At 39.4% G+C, this 20,472-nt stretch overlaps 1 protein-coding gene across 11 annotated transcripts in view; it reads left to right on the plus strand.

The window, feature by feature from the left end:
• LOC149578593 (Metallo-hydrolase/oxidoreductase superfamily protein) overlaps nt 1-20,472 on the plus strand; it is a 243,528-nt gene that overhangs the window by 36,373 nt on the left and 186,683 nt on the right. For all 11 annotated transcript variants that reach the window (XR_016364586.1, XR_016364585.1, XM_089830048.1 and 8 more), the window contains exon 5: nt 10,334-10,452. Coding sequence is in view for 9 of the 11 variants with exons in the window: in XM_089830048.1 (XP_089686174.1) it covers nt 10,334-10,452 (119 nt within the window). In the remaining 2 variants the exon portion in view is untranslated. The remainder of the gene's footprint in view (nt 1-10,333; nt 10,453-20,472) is intronic.

Consider the following 20,472-nt stretch of genomic DNA (forward strand, 5'->3'; position numbering starts at 1 on the left):
TTTGATGGTTTTGCATGAGATCTTCTCCGATAGGGTCGTTCTTGCTTAGCCATGGATTTTCTAACATTGAAAATGGATTTATCGTGCTAAAAACAAATTTTCAAACTACTTCCAAGGGCACGTTTTTGGAAAAATCTTCAAATAAATCCATTTTGAGTGATTTAAATTACGGTTTTGCAAGGAAAAGAGGAGTTTTGGCATTCTCAATCATTTGCAACACCTCTTGGCTTACATTTTTGCACTTAAAAGCCTAAAACAAATTCATTTCATGCCTTTTATGATTCACGTTTTTGCTAAAAACGCCTAGAGAATTGGAGTTTTTATCCACTTTTGCATTTGGATCCCCATGTATATCCATTTGGGGAAGTTGTTTTTGCATTCACAAGTCAAAAATGTCTCTAAAACATGAATTTTATTGGCCACGTTTTTTGCAAAAAAGGCCTAGATTTTTGCATTAAAAAGTCATGTTTTTGTTCAAAAAACTCAAAAAAATGCATTTCCAACTCATACCTTTGATTAAGAGGGGTCGTTTTTTGAGTTTTAATGTGTGCTCTTGTCTTTGGAGATCACATTTTTGGCCTTCTCATGTCAAATTCGACCATTGAATGTCTATTAATTCAAGTACGGAAAAAGTCAAAAAATTGTTTGAAAATCCGAATTTGAGGAAGAATTGGTCTTCAAGTCTATAAAACTTTCTATTTTGGCTCTTTAACCTCCAAGTAAGTGGATATTTTCAAGCTTGCTCATCAATTCATGCTTATCTTGTTATTTCCATGTATATTATGGCTTGTTATTGCACACTTGTCCATATATATGCCATAAAAACTGCATTTTGCCCTTTAAAAATGATGAAAACTCTCATTTTCACACTTTTGGAATTTCCCCAAACTCCAAATTCGAAATTACATGTTGAAGTGCATTGCATCTTAACATGTTTGAGTCTTTTGCCAAAGGCATGTGTTTGTTTTGTGCTTGTTTTTGTGTTTTGCTTGTTTGCATTTTGGTTTTTCCTCCATTTTGGAAGAAATTGCAAGTTCTTTCCCAAGAACTTGAGCACGTTTCACTTCACTCCACTTTCCATTTCATGCGAAAGCATCATCACATTCCACTTCCATTTTCCATGCCACAACACTTCATATCTCATCCGACAGATGTGATTACATGTTTTTCATCTCATTCACTATCCGCACATGCATGTAATCCCATTTTTCACTTCAATATGCATTCGCACCTCCATGAGCAAATACATGTTTCCGCATCTTTCCATGCTTTCCATCTCATCCTTCATTTGCACTTACATGTGAAGTTTACCTCCACCCGCATTCGCATCTCATTCCACCTTCCATCTCCCGTTACATGTTTCATTTACATGTAATCCATTTCCGTGCAATAACATCTTGAAAGACCAAGTTGCTTCTTAAAAATCAGCAATTTCCAATAGCAAACATTCCCATGCGCCAAGCACTTCAAAAAAGAAGAAGAGGTAAAGGTGCCGATAAAAGGTTATTTTGAGTTTACATGCGGACATTGTCAAGAAGGTTTTCAAAGTGTCAGAGACTCCAGTTTGTGCTGATCTACAAAAGAGAATTCACGACAACTTGAGCGAGAAAAGCTGGATCACATTAAGTTTTCAAATGACAACGGACAATTCATCGAAGTCACAGACAATTCATCAAAGTCAGAGGTTATCAAAAGACGCAACACCATGGTTATCAAGGTGAATGTAGTGGTACAAAATATAGGAACTTCTGATCCGATGATCATTCAGGATTGCATTGCCAAGTACAAGGCCTTTCAGAACAATCGCTAGGATTGTTTCCTTCTCTTCCGTCTTCTTTCATCTTCTTTCATATTTGTAGTTGGAGAGGATGCATTACATGAAGATGTGTAATTACATGTAATGCGAATTACATGTGTATGTAAAAGATGTAATGCAAGTTGCACATGCAGTTGCATGTAACCCTATATTTTCTCTTTTAGTTAGACTAGGTCAAAGTTGGTTGAGTTGCTCCCACTTTTTCCTCAACCTTTTTCTCAACTCCTATGCCTATATAAAGGAGTGCCCCCTCATTGTACAAATCATCTTTTGTTGTATGCAAGAAAGCTCTACCACATTTGTGCAAGCATAACTTTGATTGTGTATTATGAATTTGGGAGAAAAGTGAATAAAAGAAGCAGCTGGATTCAAAGCTTTGACTGGAAGCAATTGTGATAGAGAAAACTAGAAGCTTTGACTGTAATTTGCGCCTATTTTCTTGATTCATGTTATTATTGTGTGTTCAATAAAAGAGCATAGTGTTTTAAGAAGCAATAGGAGCCAAAGCTTTGACTGAGAACGATTGTGGAAATATGTAGCTAGAAGCTTTGTCTATAGCTTATACTTCTTTCTTAATTCGCAAAATAGTTAAGTTATTCTTACTTTTAGGAGTCTTTGTGCCCTAATTGTAAAGTTTTTTCATATAGAAGTACGACCAGACTTAGAGCCAAACCGGTACATTTCTAGCTAGCCTTTGAGTTGGTGAAGGTTTATCAGTATCACTGTTTCCGGGTCTTGATAGAAGTGTAGTTAGAGATTCACCCTGCCCATTACTCGCTCCATGAGTAAGTGGATTGTTTCTTGAAAGATAAGAAGAAAGGATATTGGTAACACCCTTTTTATAAAATCTCTCGACTTCTTGCTTACCTTGAGCTGATTCAAGGAACGGTGAGAAGGGGGAGCCTTTCCTTTAAGGTAGGAGAGACTCTGTCTCACATGCTGTGGCTGGTCATCCTATTTTGTGACTGGATTTTTACCTAAAACTGTCGGTTGCATAATATCCACCCAACAACTACAACACAATCCATATTGCCATATTACCGTAGGCAGACAATTCATTAAGAACAAATAAGAAGTTGCACTATAGTTCTAGAAATCTGCAATAGGCAGCAAACAAAGCAGATATGTTATAAGAATTATAAGGATATTCATATTATATATGTTTAGAATTGCGTTCAATACTTTACTAATGGAAGAATAAAAGAACCGTATACAATTTATAAACAGAATGAAGTCTTTTAAATTGGAATTATAAGAATTTAGCTCAATAAGATTCCAAGGTTGCCAAGGGGATACTATAGTGGTAATATCTCAGACCCGATTAAGTGACCAAGATATATTATCCATTGTGGATCAAGAAAGCTATAGGCAATAGCAGATATAAGATCACATCAGGACTTGGTTATGAGTAATTAAGTAAAGGACTCCTCATTTGCATCAAATTGGAAATAAATATTAAAGCAAGGACATTCTAAATTGAATGTTATAATTCTTAGTATGGAATTAAGATAGAGAGAGATAACCTCTGTGAAGGACTTTGCAAGATATTCTATAATTGAATATTCTTAAGGAAGTGAGGCAGGGAGTCGAGTATTCTTTGAAGGACAATATATATTGTTAAAGAAAAACATATGCATATGTAAGGATAGATACACCCAGCGTAAGAACTCCCTCCTAGGAAGGATGGATACATCAAGATTGATCATCCATAAGGTCTTAATGAGAGAAAGTAATGTGAGAAGATGGTGCTTAGTGGAGAGTTGTTCTATTAATTAGAGCCCCCGGAAGCACTCCCCCAGGAGCTAAGCATTTGATCATAATCTCTCCTTAAGAAACAGATTAAATTGGGAATTATGATCACTTATTTTATAAACTGGCAAGAATTGAAAAATATTTTTCATGTTTTCGTGTTGGAGTCCTAACATATGATGCGCATCCATTTGTCAAGAAGCTAGTCACCACCCACAAACAACAAGATATAAATCTGTGAAAAATGTCCTTGACCTTTGCATATTTCAAATTGTAATTAGAGGAAGGAATCCACCAAAACTTTTAACATGTGTATGCTTTGTGTTTGCATCGTGTCTTCATGCATTAATGTGTATACTTTGTGTTTGCATCGTGTCTTCATACACTAATGTATATAAATTTTGTGCATGCTTTGTGTTTTCACATATTCTAATATATGTTCTTCGTGAGTGCCAAAACGCTGTGACAGTCTCAATGAATGTCAAAAGCAAGGACATTTTCTTAAGGAGTATTGAACACCATGAACATTCTTAGCAAGTGCTAAGATTAAGGACATTTTGTCAAGTTCTTAGAAAAGAATTAAGAAAAAGATTATATATCATTGAAAGCTTACTCATCTAGAAAGAAAGCAACACCTAGCAAGAGGAGAATCACAAGTACCACAATACCTCAAGATACGTTCTCTCTTTTTAGCAATCTTGTGATCCTTAAATTTATATTTACAACTATCTAATCCAAAATTGAAATTGTTGTTTCAGGATTGTAATGAGGTGCATCAATCAAATAACAAGGAGAAAATATTGAGTTCCTTCAGGACAAGCAATTTTGGGAAGGGCGGATTGTAATGTCCCCCATTTCTAAGGTTGAACTTAATAAATAATACCAATTAAAATAATAATAAATAAATACACAAATATTGTAATTTATTATTAAATATATTTATCAAATTGATATAATATAATATTATATCAATTGATATATAATGGTACTATGAAAATTGTATAATATAATATAACTAATTGTATTAGTAAAACAATAGAGAAGAATTCATAAATAAATATATTATTCATAATAAATCTATTATTATTATAATCTGATTATTATAAACATATTAGTATGTGATATAATGCATAACATATACATTTAGTAATAAATCTTACTAGCCTATCTTAAATATATATTATAATTAAAATATAAATATATACTAACCAAACATTTTAATATAAACAAAACCAATATCCAATATGCTAAATGTAGACTTATGAATAGCCACAACTTTTAGTCCAGACTTATATATTAGAGAGGAAGATTACACAGAATAGGGGGAGGTTATTATCAAGTACGAAAGAGATATATTTTGGAACTGAATAGTTATATACGGAGAAGCACATGCAGGAGAAGACGGAATAGACTAGGGATCATTGAATTAGGAACCCTATCCAACAATAATAGGGGGAGGAGAAAAGATACAAAAAAAGATTGGAGAGCATATGAAAATGGAGAATACACAATTGGCAACTTCAAAGATAAGAGCAGAGTCGGCATCCAATCCAGCAGATATAAGGATAGATTGTATCACAAAAACAGTAAGCAGAGAAATTATGATATCTGCTGGAAATTCGTGAGCGAATCAGGACATAACATTACCCCTGCCATCAGATTGCTTACAAACATACTGATAGTAAAATGGTCCATGGAAAGAACTCCGAGAATTCAGAATATCACTTTTTATATAGAAGACAGATGGAAATCAAGTGAAGAATTAGAAACATCAGAACTCAACAAGCTTAATATTTGAAATCAAAATTAGACTCAGAATAGTATACACTGGCAATTAGGAAGCGAGTGGAGATAGTAATTTATTCAAACATATAAGTGATTTCATATAATATTAATTTTTTTGGAGAATCTCCAAATGAGAAATATCATCGCAGAGGACATTGATAATATTAGAAGAACAAATCACAGCAGGAAGAGAATGGAATGCATTTGCATATATTAGGAAATTTCAATTGACATACATGAACACACAGTAATTCAAAGCCAATTTTCAGAATAGGACCTTCATCAATTACTATCTTCATACAAGAAGACATGTTATCGCAAAACATTGACAGACACTCGCATAAGTATTTGGGAAGTGATTAAGAAGTTGGTAAGATCCATATATCATTTGTGTTTGAGGGAAGTATCCAATCAGCAGCTAGAAACGAGCAGTCAGAAAATAGAGGTATACACAAGCCAAACACAGAGCAGCATAACACAACATGATGCTTTCTGACTCATCATCAATGAAAAGAAAAGAAGTTACATAGGAGAGAAATTCAATGTGATCTCATATCAGTTATAAAATATATATAGAGGGTCTAGTTCATTGAATATTTATCATATTCAACATTTACAAAAATTGATATGAAAGTCATCTTCTTCTTTCCCTCCTCCATAGTCAAGTCCTCACAAGGCAAACTCCGTACAACACAACCACCTAGTGCAAGCTGCCTCACATTCGACAATCTATCTACACACTCAAGAACTCCTTGACAAACTTCACCCAACCCAAGGTCTTGGTGCAAACTGCCTTAAGTTCAACAATCTGTCCATAGGCTCATGAACTCCTGCTCTGATACAACTTGATGAATGGTGCTCCTCTTAATACCATAACACAACAAAAATAGAGAAACAACACAAATTGAGAGAACAAAATATGGGCTTCTTATTATCGCCGTAAATGTGGAATTTACAGAATTACAATATGCAAACCCACATGGGCATCTTCCTAAAAACAGTCTACAAGACAGAGCTACGACTATCACCCAGAGTTGCCTAAACAATACTACGGGCCTCCCTTAAATAGGCAATTTTCACCATTGGGGAAGGTTGTAGATATTAACCCGAACCTTTAAGGCTGACAAAACTCCAATTAAAAATTATTTTTTAATTTAGGGTCAGCCCTAATTATGTTTTTAGGTACCCGAACTTCTGGAGGCCATAACTTTCAAAACGCATGTCTGATTTTCAACTATAAGTACTTTTTGGAATCGTCGGCTCGTGAACTACAACACCTGATACGCGTAAGCCCCAGTCAACCTAGGGATGACCTCGTTTTGGAGCCTCTAAGGCTATCAAATATGAGCTCAAAGTTTCTGTACCCAAAAACCTCAATAACTTCTGCAATACATATAGTATGACAATGCAACTCCACTAGTAGGTTGATATGGACTAAGATGAACCTCCACCTGTGAAATCAGAACATTTTGAGATCGTATTGTAATTTCTCCATTTTTAGCAGGTACCTGCAGTTGGCTAGGTCAGTTCACCACCACAACCCTCATGAGCTGACAATGGGATTTGAGGGTCTCGGCTGTGTGGTTATAGGCTTTCCAGTAGCCTATGGTGTGTTTTGGCTTCGTTTGAGGGACTTACTATTTATAGTAAGTCAATTTGTTGGTTCCGATGAGCTCAGTTGAGTTAGAGGAGTTTGGTGATGCTCTCAATTTTTATTTCAGGGTTTTGGTTTTAGCTCCAAGAATGTTGGAGAGAATGCCTATTTATATTAAGCACCCCGTCAGGTTCATTCATTATCTTTCATCATCAAGATCACTTTGGTGTTGTTAGATTTTGATTCAGCTGCTTCTTCAGCTATTTTTTCGCAAGACAGGTGAATTATTATTATTATTCATTTAAATACATTGAGGTTGCTATTTTTGTTGGTGTTATTTGTTGGTTAGCTCAGTATCATAGCTCGTTGGAACCAGGATGAAAAGTCTTAAATCGTGGGAACAAGAAATAGTGGTCTTACGTTTTAGAATATTAAGTTATGGTGGAAAATGTCATTTTTGGAGCCAAAAGCAATTAATAAATTAGTTTATAATGACACTTTATTATATTTTAATGTTGTGCGTTTGAAGCTTCTTAAGTGAAGTTCATTTGGTAAACTTTGTGCAATTTGGAGATTATAAATACGAGGCCATATGATGAGTAAAGCATCCAATTATTTGATTATCTTATCTTTCTTTGTTGTCTTTGTGACACCTCTGAAGTTCTGCAATTTTGTGCTCTTGCTGAAGTATAAGGGTTTGGGATCTATTGCTGAAGTATTGTAGATTCAATTCTGAGATTGCTTGGCAAATTGTGCTGAGGTATACGATTTGTCATTTCTCCTACTGTATTAGTTGTTGCTAAAGAGAAGATTAATTTTTCTTGCTGCTGGAGGTTGTTCTGGAATTTGTGACGGGATTCACTGGAATTGTTATATCAAAGTGTGCCAGTTAATTTGGAGTTGGTTGAGTGCCAATTTATATCTGTTGCTGGGTGTTATTTTCTATTTGCATTTTGGGAGCAACATTTTCCAAATCTGCAGTTGCATTTGTTTGTTGAAAAATTGTTTGTTGCTGCTAGTCTTCGATTTCAAGGCATGTCTTACCTGTAAGTTCATGGATTGTAACTTCTAATTTTTTTGGGTATTATTGATTTAGATAATAGGGAATATTTTATCAATTGGATTGTTGGTATTTTGTGAAAATACTCAATATCTAAGTTGATAGTGAAATCTGAATTTTTTCAGCTGTATATTCCCTATGTTATATCTAAATATTTGAATTGAAATTATTATTGCAAAATCTTCTAGTTTGCTGCTATATTGGAGTATCAAAATTGCAAAACCTCAAGAACAAAAAAAAAAAAAAATCAATTCTTTAGCGCAGATGTTTGGGATCCAGTTGAGTTATTACAGTGGTATCAGAGTTTGCTTGCAAAGTGTTTGACGAAATGTCAAACAACTGAATTATAAAAGAATTTGATGTTTGATGAAGTTATAACCAGTTGGGGTTATTACACATATGATCAACTTACTAAAAATAGTAAGTTTTCATAAATGGTAATTCTGTACTGAAATAACCCTTATTGAAAATGACAAAACAAAAATATTTTTGGCTGATGCAAGGTTGCCCTTACACCTAGGATGCTCCTGCATCACAAACTTGCAAACATTCAAAAAATAAATCAACGCTATATATTAGTAATTACATTTCATTTGAGATATGATTAATGTTGATCAATTAGCTTCCTATTAAAATATCTCCACATAAATGGAAAATTTAAACTTCTATAATTAATTAATAAACATGAAAGAAATTTGAAATTTATTAAACTATTGCAATTAATTAATTAAAAACATATTTTATTCACTTTTATAGCCTTTCAGCTTGGGCAGAATCTCAAGCATGGGGCTTAGTGAGTCTGCTAAGTCTGGCAGACTTAGCAAATCTGTCCAGACTTGACCGAGTTTGACTCCAGAGCACAATAGACTCTGTACAGCTGCCTCGGCTCAGGACTCTTAGAGTCTTGTAACACTGAATAAGACACTAATGAGGGCAGTAGGATGCCATTCTTTTGAAGTTGTGTGAGTTCATCAATCATCTTATCATAACACCTATGCTCATCAAGCCATTCCTACTTGGAAAAGGGATTGGACTTAGGGGTGTGCTATGAAGAAGAATCCTAAGTTTGCTCATTAAACCTGGGATCCTTTTTCTTCAACTTACCTTTTCCCCTACAAGCTTTTGGATTTGGATCTTTTGCAAGAACACAAGACTTTGAAGAATTCAATGGGCCTATGTGTGCCAATTTGGCTTGTTCCCTTGTGAGTTGAGCTATAAATCCATCAAGAGCAAACATTTTGTGTGTGGTGCCTAGGGCATCCATAGTAGCATAAAATATAGAAACAAAAAATAAATGACCAGGATTGAGCTTAGCAAGAGTAGAGAATCAACTCTTCATCCTCTTTGATCCCACAATCAATCAACTGTAGCCTAAGAGAATTAAGATTTGTGAAGAAGTCCTAGATATTATTAAAATTCGAAGCATTAAGACTCATTAGGTCATTCTCCAACATAAATTTCCTAATCTCATCAGGCTTATCAAAGAGACCATAAAGCACAGTTGCATGGGTACTTGTATGCAATACCCCTAAGACATGTACCAGGTACTGGTACACATACCCAAGTACCGGATTCTCAGTGAAGACTATCATAGCTGAGGACCTTAATTAAGATTTCTAATTTTTGTTTCAGTTTTTTGTTTGCATATCAGCTTAATTCAATATGCGATGAGTTTGGAAATTTGATACGATACTGATTAACAGTAAACTTTATCACTGTTCGAGTCAGAAGTTTATCATTTGCAATATGTCATCATTCTATAATTTATGATCTTGTTCATGTTTACATTTTTTCTTCTCCGTTAAGCATCTAAGCATTTAGCATACATTGTTATTGCAAACATATTGCAAATCTGAAATTGAAAACAATACATTGCATCTGTAAACTTTATTAGTATTCTTTTTTTGAAAACCCATTGTCATGACTCATATTTTCATATTTTCTATAAAGTATTAGATTATATTAAAAAAACTGTTGTACCCACATACTCCCATCCTCTGTTTTGAAAAATAGCTTTGCCCATATCCAAAGTACCCAAGTACCCCCGTCCCCATGCAATCTTTGAATGTTACAACTTAAAACTTGCTATTTCTGAACCATGGGTTTAGTACAATTTGAAGGAAAGAGTTTATGGTGAACTGGTCATTAATGAGGTTGTAGGATCACTGTTTCCCACACTAGTCTAAAAGGTAGTCTGTGATGAGACTTATACTGACATGAATTCAAAGTTCTGCTTTTATAGTGCTATTTGGTTCTGATTATAATTTATTGATTATTTTATATTTTAATAAGAATGCTGGTTGCAAATCATGTTATATTTATAATGCAGGTAACCTACATAGAACCTGGTCAAACCACACAATTGAAGGGAAGAAATAGTTCAGAGATAACTATTCGAGCATCAGCGGGGCCTGTTCTTGGCCCTCCTTGGCAACGTCCTGAAAACGGGTTAGGCCTACTTCAGTATGATTAAAATAGCATATAAACTTGCAGCTCAGTGTTCATTTTGTTGCTTGTTTTTCTTACTATTAAATGAAAGATATTTGCTTCAAATTTCACATAAGTGGCATGATCATTACCAAGTTCTTGCGTTTGTATCATGATAGGCTGAAATAATAGATGGTTTCAGTTGCATATTGTAGTTAGTATACTATTGCTAGTGAAATAATGTAAGCTCACACACTAACTTTTTCGATGCAACATATATAGCATTTGTCTTTCGGTGACTTCTCAGTCTTGCTGTTCAGAGGTTTTGGCTAAAGATGGTTCCAGCTATCAACAATGTAATTAGAGTAGGAAATATCTTTTTTTAATATATTATTTTTTCCCAAAGAAATCTTCCTTTTCCTTCCATTTGATAAGATCAAAATTTTATTTTAAATCACATAAAATGCCAAAAAGAGAAACAAAAAGACAGATTACATATCTGCCTTCTGGGTAAATTCTTCTGTCTTCACCAGGTCTCAGAAAGGAATATATGGATTTTGTGGATTTGTGATCTCTTTCCATAATGAAGCATTTTGTTTTGACTTTAGAGGATTGCTTTGGCTAGCTGCAAGTAAGTTATGTGAATGCTACAATTATATAATGCCCTTTAGATTATGTTTTTCTATTTTACCTATTAGAGAAATAATTTGTATGGTATTTATAAAATTTTCTATGTTCTAGGACCTTGTAGCATACCTATTATGTGCACAATAAAAATAGAGTGAGAGTAGGAATTAAATGGTCAGTAGAATTTGTTTCCTTTTCTTCATACACGCAAAGATATTGATTGTGTTTATTTCAGATGCTAAAAATATGCATTCCATGCTTATTATATTCTCTATGAAGTCCAACAAATATTGTAGTATTTGTAGGTATCCACAAATTCTATTTTCTCTTAACTACAAGTAGTCTAGTCAAAACTTTTATAACTGTTTGTTATTTCAGTGTTTTGCAATTTAGCCCACAACATTTTTATTGTCAACATAATAGAATACTTTTCTACATTTTGGTTAAGGTTTGTAAATAAATAATCATTGTCTAACTAAAACATGTTTTTGGTCAATGAATCCAAATATAGCATGATGGTGTTCATAGAAGGGACCTCTTATATTGTCACACTCTCCTGTATTATGGCCCTTTGTACACTATTTGGGAAGACATAACTTCATTGTCATACTCTCCCTATACCTAGCTATTTGTAAAGTCTCATGAAAAAAGTTGCATTTATCGAATTTGTTATCATGCTTTTTCTCTTGTATGTTTGTTCATCTATAGTACATTTCTATCACTTTGTTTTTGTTGGAGTAGCGTTCCCTAGGACATTACCTATGCAAGGTCAAGATGGGAAGAACATATGACCAAAAATATCTAAACATTATGTGTTCAGTGTTGTCATTGATGTCAACATGCTGTGTGCATTGATGTCAACCTAATGCAGAGTAGTGTAGAAGTATGAGAGTATCGTTTACCGCATGGGGTAAATAGATCAATGCATATAGACAATGAACAAAACAAGAATACTCCTTTATTATTCGCATATGCCAAGAGATTACACAATGCTTATGATGATGATTACAATGATCCCAGAGGGTGTATATATACTTTTCGAAGAACCTTCCCGAAGGGGTCGTCGGCTACATAACAAGAACCTTCCCGAAAGGCCCGTTGGCTACATAGTATTTACTGATGACATACATCCCATTGGCTACAGAATAATTACCGATGACATCATCCCCCCCCCCCCCCCCCCCAAAAGAAAAGTCGTCTTCGGACGACAATTACAAAATATCCAAGACAAATTAACAAAACGGAGTACATTAACTGACTAACTACAACAAGATAGATCTGTTTCTGTCACACCACTTTCACATTTGTCCCATGCCTGCACCAAAATGGTCTCCAAACCACGTTGCATCTGTAGCCTTTGCTAACATAATACTGTCTCCTTAATCAAACTGATCTTGATAGCCACCCATGCTGCTTTCTCTGTTTCCAACTTCTGGGTACCTTGGGCCAGGTGTCACTGTACTGTCTTCAACTGGATGATCAGCTCCTCCCGAGCTCTCTATGCATCCACCAAGACAGCTTCAAGTCTAACACCTACTCCAAGTGCCTCAAAGCATATCACCCCTCTCGAAAGGCTTGCTCTGTTGATCTTTCCACCTCTGGCACACTATGCTTGCAACAGCTCCAGGTCTCATCAATTTGTCACACTTCCCACAACTGATAATTGCACTGATTGGGGGTCTAGGGGGCATCGCCCCCAGCGGGGTTGAGGGGCAGCGCCTTGGCGGGGTCTTGGGGCAGCGCGGCGGGGTCGAGGGGCAGTGCCCTTGCCGCCAAGTCCAAACTAGCACTCTGGAACTCACATGAAAATTGCATGGAACACACCATTTTTGCAATTTTCTTCCAATTCCACATTCTTTCCGGCAACTGCTTATGTTTTCCCTTCCCTTGGCATCATGTGTTACTGATTCCAAACTGTTTTAATCTGTCGTTTTTTTTTTGCTCCTCTTCTAATTGCTTCTGCAAAACCTCCAGCCACAATCGGCCTCTGCCTGCACAAGCTCGTACGGTGACAATGCAGATGCAGTGTGGAAAAATAAATCATAAACTTCCCCTTCTGCTAGCCGTACAGTGGTCGCAACATGTTTGCAGAGCTTACATATGGTTTCCTTCTTCAATTGCCATACAGACTCTTTCATCGTACACCTTGCATTCTTGGATTTGCCCATGTCTTCTTTACCGTACGCTGTACGGTTCTATCATGCCACTGTAGATGCCGTACAGTCCTATTTTCAGCTGTGTGAACTGCCCTGCCACCCTACGTCGTATGGTCTTTTTTCTCCCTACTGCAGACATATTTTAAATTACATTTTTCATTGGCTATAAGGTGGTTATTAGTGTGCTGATGTTGCCATACAGTGACTTTAAAACTCTTTTTTTTTTTTGAGAAAAATTCTGCTGCTCCTTGATATTCGTCAACGACAAAACAAGGCACGCCTGATATATTTTCAATTTTGAACCATTCACTATTTCCAGAATTTCCTGCCTGTCCAATGTCCACCACTTTATTGCTTCGTTATCACCTACTTCCCAAATCTGGTATGGCCCGACCCATTTGACTTTAAACTTGCCCGGTTTGATTTCATTCCGTTCGTCATACTTCAACACTAGTTGCTCTAGTTGGAACTTGTTGAGTTTCAGGTGTTTGTCATGTCATGCTTTGCGCCTGTTCTATGTCACCTCCGTGGCCTTTTGTGCTTGCAATCGTCGAAGTTTATTTAAGTTACACGATCTCTTGTTCTCAACACTCGGTACCATGAATTCCGTCGGCTGGCACTCCTTGCCGTCAACAACTGTATTCTTGATTTTAGAACCTTCACTCCATACTACTGAAGCTTTTATTAAACCCTTCCTCTTTGTTTCCTCTGCAGACCGTATGATGTGTTTTCCTTGTTGCCGACACCTTTCTACTATATCCGTGATTCGATGTAACATTTTCTTTTCACGCGATCCGTTCACAGTGTTCTGTACGGTGGAATCTTTCCTTTTTTTGGGTTCGTACTATATGTTCTTCTCTTCAGCTTCAGCCGTAACCACCTTTCCTTCTTCCGCTTCTTTGTATTCTTTTGAACATTCATTTTCCTCTTCTTTCTCACCTTCGGTGACCCTTAACATATTATAGCTCGGAAAGAGCTCGTAATCCTCCATCTGCCAGTGAAAAAGGCCGTTCATCGAATCCAAATCATCTTCTTTCAATCCACCTTCCAACCGTAGGACTCCTTCCTCATTGGGTTCTAGTCGCTGCTTTCCGTTATCCTCTTCTTCGGAATTAGATGATATGGCTTCTTCGCCCACCATTTGTGTGTGTAAATCAATAGTGAATTGTCATCCCCTATTTTCCATTGATAGCGTATTCTTCTTCTAGTCATGCTTGACCTTCGCTTACACGCGCCATCCATGGCCAAGAATGGTGTTGTATCTGTTTACTGTACAGGTAAAATAAATGAACGCATACAGATAATGGAACATGAACAGCAGAATTCTTTAGATTATTTGCATATGCCAGAACATTACATTATGTTTAATAAGATGAATGATAGAAGATCGAAGATGATTTACAATGATCCCAGACAGGATATAAATACTATCCGCCGAACCTTCCCGAAGGAGTTCGTCGGCCGCAAACATTATGTCCGCTACAAACTATTTACCCGTCAGCTACAAAATACAAAACACCGACGATAATCATTCCGTCGGCTACAGAAACACCGTCGGGACCATCCAGTCGGCTGACACCATCCCCCCCAAAAAGAAAAGTCGTCTCTTGACGACTAACAAAATATCTGAGACAAATTAACAAACAAAATACATTAACATACTAATTACAACAAGATAAATTTGCTTTTGACACATCACTGTCACCTTTGTCCCGTGCCTGTAGCCTCTGCTAACACGACACTGCCTCCTTAATGAAGCTGACCTTGATAGCCACCAGTGCTGCTTACTCTGTTTTCAACTCCTCAGTACCTTGAGCCAAGTGTCGCTGCACTGCCTCCAATTGGATGATCAGCTCCTCCCGAGCTTTTTACGCATCCACCAAGACAGCCTCTCGGCCAACACCTACTCCTAGTGCCTTTGGTACACAGACAGTCCATGCCTGCAGCAACTGCAACTCTTTTGAACTGGTTAGACTCCCACGACTGATATCCGCAACGACTGGGGGTCCAGGGGGCAACGCCCCTGCGGGGTCCTTGTCGCAGTACAGGGTAGGGTCGAGGGGCAGCGCCCCTCGCCGCCAAGACCAAATTAGGACTCCGAAACCCACACAAAATTGCACGGAACACACCATTTCTGTCATTTTCTGCCGATTCTACACTTTTTTTGGCAACCACCGATACTTCCCCTTCCTTTTAGCATCATCTGCTACTCATTTTGAACACTTCGAATCTGTCGTCATTTTTTTTTTAAATTTGCAAAATTCCTCTGCCTGACATGAACCCAACAACTATCATTGCCTGTGATGAAGTCGTCTCTTCCTTCCTCAACTGTCGAAATAAACAACTCATGACATTAATATACCAACACTATTCGCAGATGCCGTAGAAATAAAAAACACCCGCGGGAATGAATTCGCGGCCTTGATAAAAACTTCTTGCCGAAAGACACTGCCCACGGAAGAATGTCCGCGGAGCACATAGGGAGGAAAATGAAAAAAAATTGCCTCTTCGTCTTCAATTGTCGTTCCCCTGTCTCAAGCCTTCAAGTCTTCTTGCAACGAAATCGCATAGAAGAATAACAACGCCGGCATGTTGTTTTCCACGTGTCAAGTAGATTGAAATCCGCGGCCTCCAGATAACGCCGTGGGAATAGGTCCTCCACCAAATGCAACGAACAGGAACCCGCGGAAGACTGCAAAAAGGTAGCCTCAACCGTCCCTGCACAGAGAGTGACAGAAATAGCAGAATTATATTCGCATATGTCAGACATTACATTATGCTTCATAAGATAAGATCAATGATAGAAGATAGATGATTTACAATGATCCCAGACGGGATATAAATACTATCCGCCGAACCTTCCCGAAGGAGTCCATCGGCCACAATCATTATATCCACTACAAACTATTTACCCGTCGGCTACAAAATACAAAACACCGACATTCCGTCGGCTACCAAAACACCGCCGGGACCATCCAGTCGGCTGACACCATGCCCCCAAAAATAACAGTCGTCTCCTGACGACTAACAAAATTAGGAGACAACTTACAGACAACAGAAGAAATACTAAAGAGAAGGGGGTGTCCCAGAAGTGTGCTGCTGGCGACGTAACTCATACACCTGCTCTGTCCTGATGCGGAGATTTGTCTGAATCTGGCAATTAACCTTGACGACCTCCTTTAGAAGAAGCACCACATCCATAGCCTGCCTCCTAGCTAATTGCATCTTGTGCTCAGCCGCATCCTTATCCCGGACTGCCGCCTCTGTACCTTGCCTAGCCACGTCCTTCTCCTGCACCGCTGCTGCCATATCTGCTAGTAGTGCCGCTCGCTCTGCGGCCCATGCTGCCTGCCGGTCAGCAGCTAGCTTCTTTCTAGCCTCACTCTCAGCTGCCAATGATCTCTCTGTTGCAACCCTGTCCGCCTCCGCACGCCGATGACCATAGTAAACATCCTTGTACAATCCCACAATCTCATGTGCTAGCTTCATCAAAAGGGTGTCACTGGGTCCCAACTTCGGCTTAGTAGCCCAATCCGCCAACATCTCAGCTGTCTCCACCGCCGGCCAACCCCTGTCTACAAAACAAGTCTGAAATCGTCGAGGACAGATCCCACGGATATATGCTCTGATCAAATGCCACTCCCTTCCGCCGAGTCAGGGCCTGAATTGCCACATCGTGTCCCTTCTTCAACGCAGACTTCATAGTCCTGAGGTAATCCTGGCACCTGTCCTCATCCGACCCGTAATCCTCCTTGGCGAAGTCCTCCAATGACCATTTCGCATCACTCTTCTCCTCCTCATCAGCGGGAGCCATGCCCACATCCGGTGCCGCCTCCTCTGCTGTTGGTGCAACCACGGCATGTGGCATTCCCTCCTCCTAAAGCTGAGGCTTTGGTACTGCTGGTGATGTTCCTGAATGCCTAGGAGATTGAATGGACGGACCTCGCTTGGCAGGAGTGAGTCGGAACTGTTGCCTCAAAAACACACTAGTTCTATCCATCACCTCCGGTTGGTCTGACTGCGCGAGCTCTATGTTCTCCTCCAGTCCTGGCTGGGATGACTCGACCTCTGCTAAAAAAGATGACGAAACAGTGACAATTGCATCACAATCGATGACATCCAACCGAACCTGCGGCTCAGGCTTCGGCGGTGGCAACTCTGCTCTCTGTGAGACTGCGATGGTAACATCTGCTGGTACAACTGGAATCACCTCCGCTACAGCCGTCAGCAATATCTCGGCGACTGTTCGCAGAACAACATCTGTCGCTGTTTGTGGGACCATCTCCGTCATTGTCTGTGGGACATCGGCCTCCGCTGGAGGAGACATGAGGACCGGGGCATGGCGCTGGCCAAACGGCGGAATAACTGTCGGAAAAGTAGTCAAGTGCGCCGAAGTTGACAGTTCAGGAGGGGTAAAGAATGTGGGTCCACTACCCGCTGCCTCACCGCCAACTTCCACCGAAGTGCTCTCCTCTTCCACGAACTCAACCCCGTCACTCACCGAAGTGCCCTCCCGTCTGCTATCTGTCTCTCCGAAAGCATCCAGTTTGCAAAGTACTTTCTTGTGGCCTGCTACTGATCCTCCTGTATCCAAGTGTCGTCAATAGAATATGGGAGGCTCCCCGTCTGCCAACTTGCCCCTTGGAGGAGCCTCAAAATCATCCAGTGGAATCTGGCTAGCTGCAGCCTCTAGAAACAGCCCGATGGCATGGTGCGGCATAAAAAATGTTCGCTACTGAAGGGTCATAAACTCCTCCATCCTATCAGCTAGGGCTGAGGCCCAATCATATACCACTCCCTGCATGATACCATTCATAAACACAATCTGTGGCAATGCTATATCTGAAGCTTGAGTGGCACCTATCAACCTTCTCTTGATGACGTCCATGATACACCGCCAGTGACCCTCCCGAATAAAGTCCCTGCGAAGCCTTCTGCACTTTGAATACTGAACCGCGCCTCCCTCTCCACGGGTGTAAGGTCCCGACACACTAGATCTATCCAATGCTCCTTTCGTTCCCGTGAGAGTTTATGGTACAGAAACACCGCCGGGACCATCCTGTCAGCTTACAGTATCTTCTTCGTTTCAGCGGGATAACGACAAAGTCGAGTAGGAACGGTTGGGTTCCAATCGTCACTGGTTGTGCCATCAGAACACCAAGAGGTTTAATGCCGTGTTGGTCCGCTGTTAGCAAGTGGTATGTAGGTGGCTACAATGTCGGCTGTCCCAACCTCTTCTAGGTATCCTCCGGTAACACATTCACACCGGACCCTTCATCCTCAATTGTGTCTATCAGGACAGTTCCCAAAATTCCAATCTCGACGATTGTCGGATGCCGTTCGGATGAGAGGGCTAGCAACATTGGATCCTTTGCACTTGTGCCACTTTCTTTCTCCCTTGTTCTACTGGTAATTTAGCCATTGGGGCGATGTTTGTGAGTGCTGATCGGAGTTGAGGCATTGAGAGCAGCAGGTCGCTTACTTTGATGGGTACTTCAATTTGTAATATCTGCCGTATGATGTTATGTTCCGCGCAGTTCCTTGTTGAGGTACCGGTAGTGTCCTTAGGTGTGTTTTCTTCGCCTGTGTTGCTTTTTGGATTTCTGCCCATGCTTCCTCCAATCTCTTCTTCTCTTCCGTCGGGTCGGGGTAGAGTTTTGCTTGTTTCCGTGTGATTGCCAGAACCTCCTCTTCGTCCGTTTCGATGGTGATCAAATTGACTCCTGATTTCGGAGACTTGGCATCTTCATGATCTCCCGAACTGCACCATTTGCATAACAACTTTGGTGCGCTTGCCGTTGTACAGGCTCAGGCAAAGTGGCCCCACAAATTACATGCTCGACATTGAACCATTGGTCGTTTGTTTGCATCATACTGAATTCGACTGCGGCTCTCATTATTATTATTGGCATTGTTGTTATTTTGCCCTCGACAATTATTTCTGTACCCTCCCGACATGGCACCCTCTGTATTGGTGTTTCTGCTCCCTCCTGACGCGAAAGCCTCCTGTGTCAGGAACACTTATTGAGGTCCTCTTGTTTTCATATTGAAGGGGCATTCTTTTGTGGAATGTCCCATGATCTAGCAGATCTCGCAGAACTGGTGTTTCAGATAGGATCCCTTCGTATGGCCTTCTGTCTTGCAGTTTGTGCACCATAGCTCATTTCCCTTGGTCTCCTTCTGCATGTTCTTAAATTCTTTTTTCATTCAGATCATATCCTTTTGGAGGGCTTGGACCTTCTTGCTACCTTTTTCGTCATCGCTGCTCTCTTCTTCTGAAGATGCATCGCTATCTGAATCGAATGAGCTACTCTTCTTCTTTTTTGTCTTCTGCTCGCTTTCTAAGTTCATTTCTCGATTGTATGCTTTAGTGTATGACGATGGCGGCACAATCTTCATCTTCTTCCGCAACTTCGAGTGTAGGCCTTCAATGAACCATCTTTTTTGCAGCCCATCAGTTGACTTATTTTTCATATTATTTATTAAGTCTTTTAATTTCCTAATGTAGACTCGGACTGTTTCATTCTTCCCCTGTTTTGTGTTGTATATCTCGGCTAAGATCTCATTATCGTCGTGGAGCAGTTGAAATTCGGTGGTAAACTCCTTAAAGTTGTCCCAATGGTTAATTTCTCGGGATCCGTATCGGCGAACCAATCAATTGCTACACCCCATAGGGTTGCTAGAAATTGTCGGACCCATTCATTTGTATCTGTTATGCCATTCGCCTTCCAAATTGTTTCGCATGTTTTACAGTGTTGGATTGGATCGGCTGTTCCATCACCATCAATCTTTGGCAATTTCTCCTTTGGTCCTGCTATTATTATTCGAGGATGAGGGGTTTGTTGTGTACTTACGTTTTTTTGCACTCTCGTGCTATTCTACACACTCGCATTGTTCTGCACACCCACACTATTCTGCACACCTGCGCTGTTTCTGACAGTCGTGCTATTTGGTGAAGAAGGGTTTTTCTCAACTGAAGCTGTCTGTTCCGAAAGTGTATCTTGGAGGAAGAGTTCACTCTACGCTCATGCTTCCTCGACACTCCGAGCCGTGCGAGTTAATCCCCTTCCATTTGGATTCTCTTCCCTCGACGTATGTAGGTTCAGAAACTCCTCCCTTGCTTCTTCCACCAAATTCAGCCTCTGTCGAGTCTCTTCCAACAATTCTTCAGTGCTACGGTGTCCGTCGGCAATTTGGTGAAACCTTCATCTGCGTTCGGCCTGTTGTGCCAAAATTAAATTCCCTTGTGCTGTACGTA

This window comes from Cupressus sempervirens, chromosome 1, assembly GCF_028749045.1.
Source record: "Cupressus sempervirens isolate cs-2001-9-10 chromosome 1, ASM2874904v1, whole genome shotgun sequence".
Taxonomy (NCBI): Eukaryota; Viridiplantae; Streptophyta; class Pinopsida; order Cupressales; family Cupressaceae; genus Cupressus; species Cupressus sempervirens.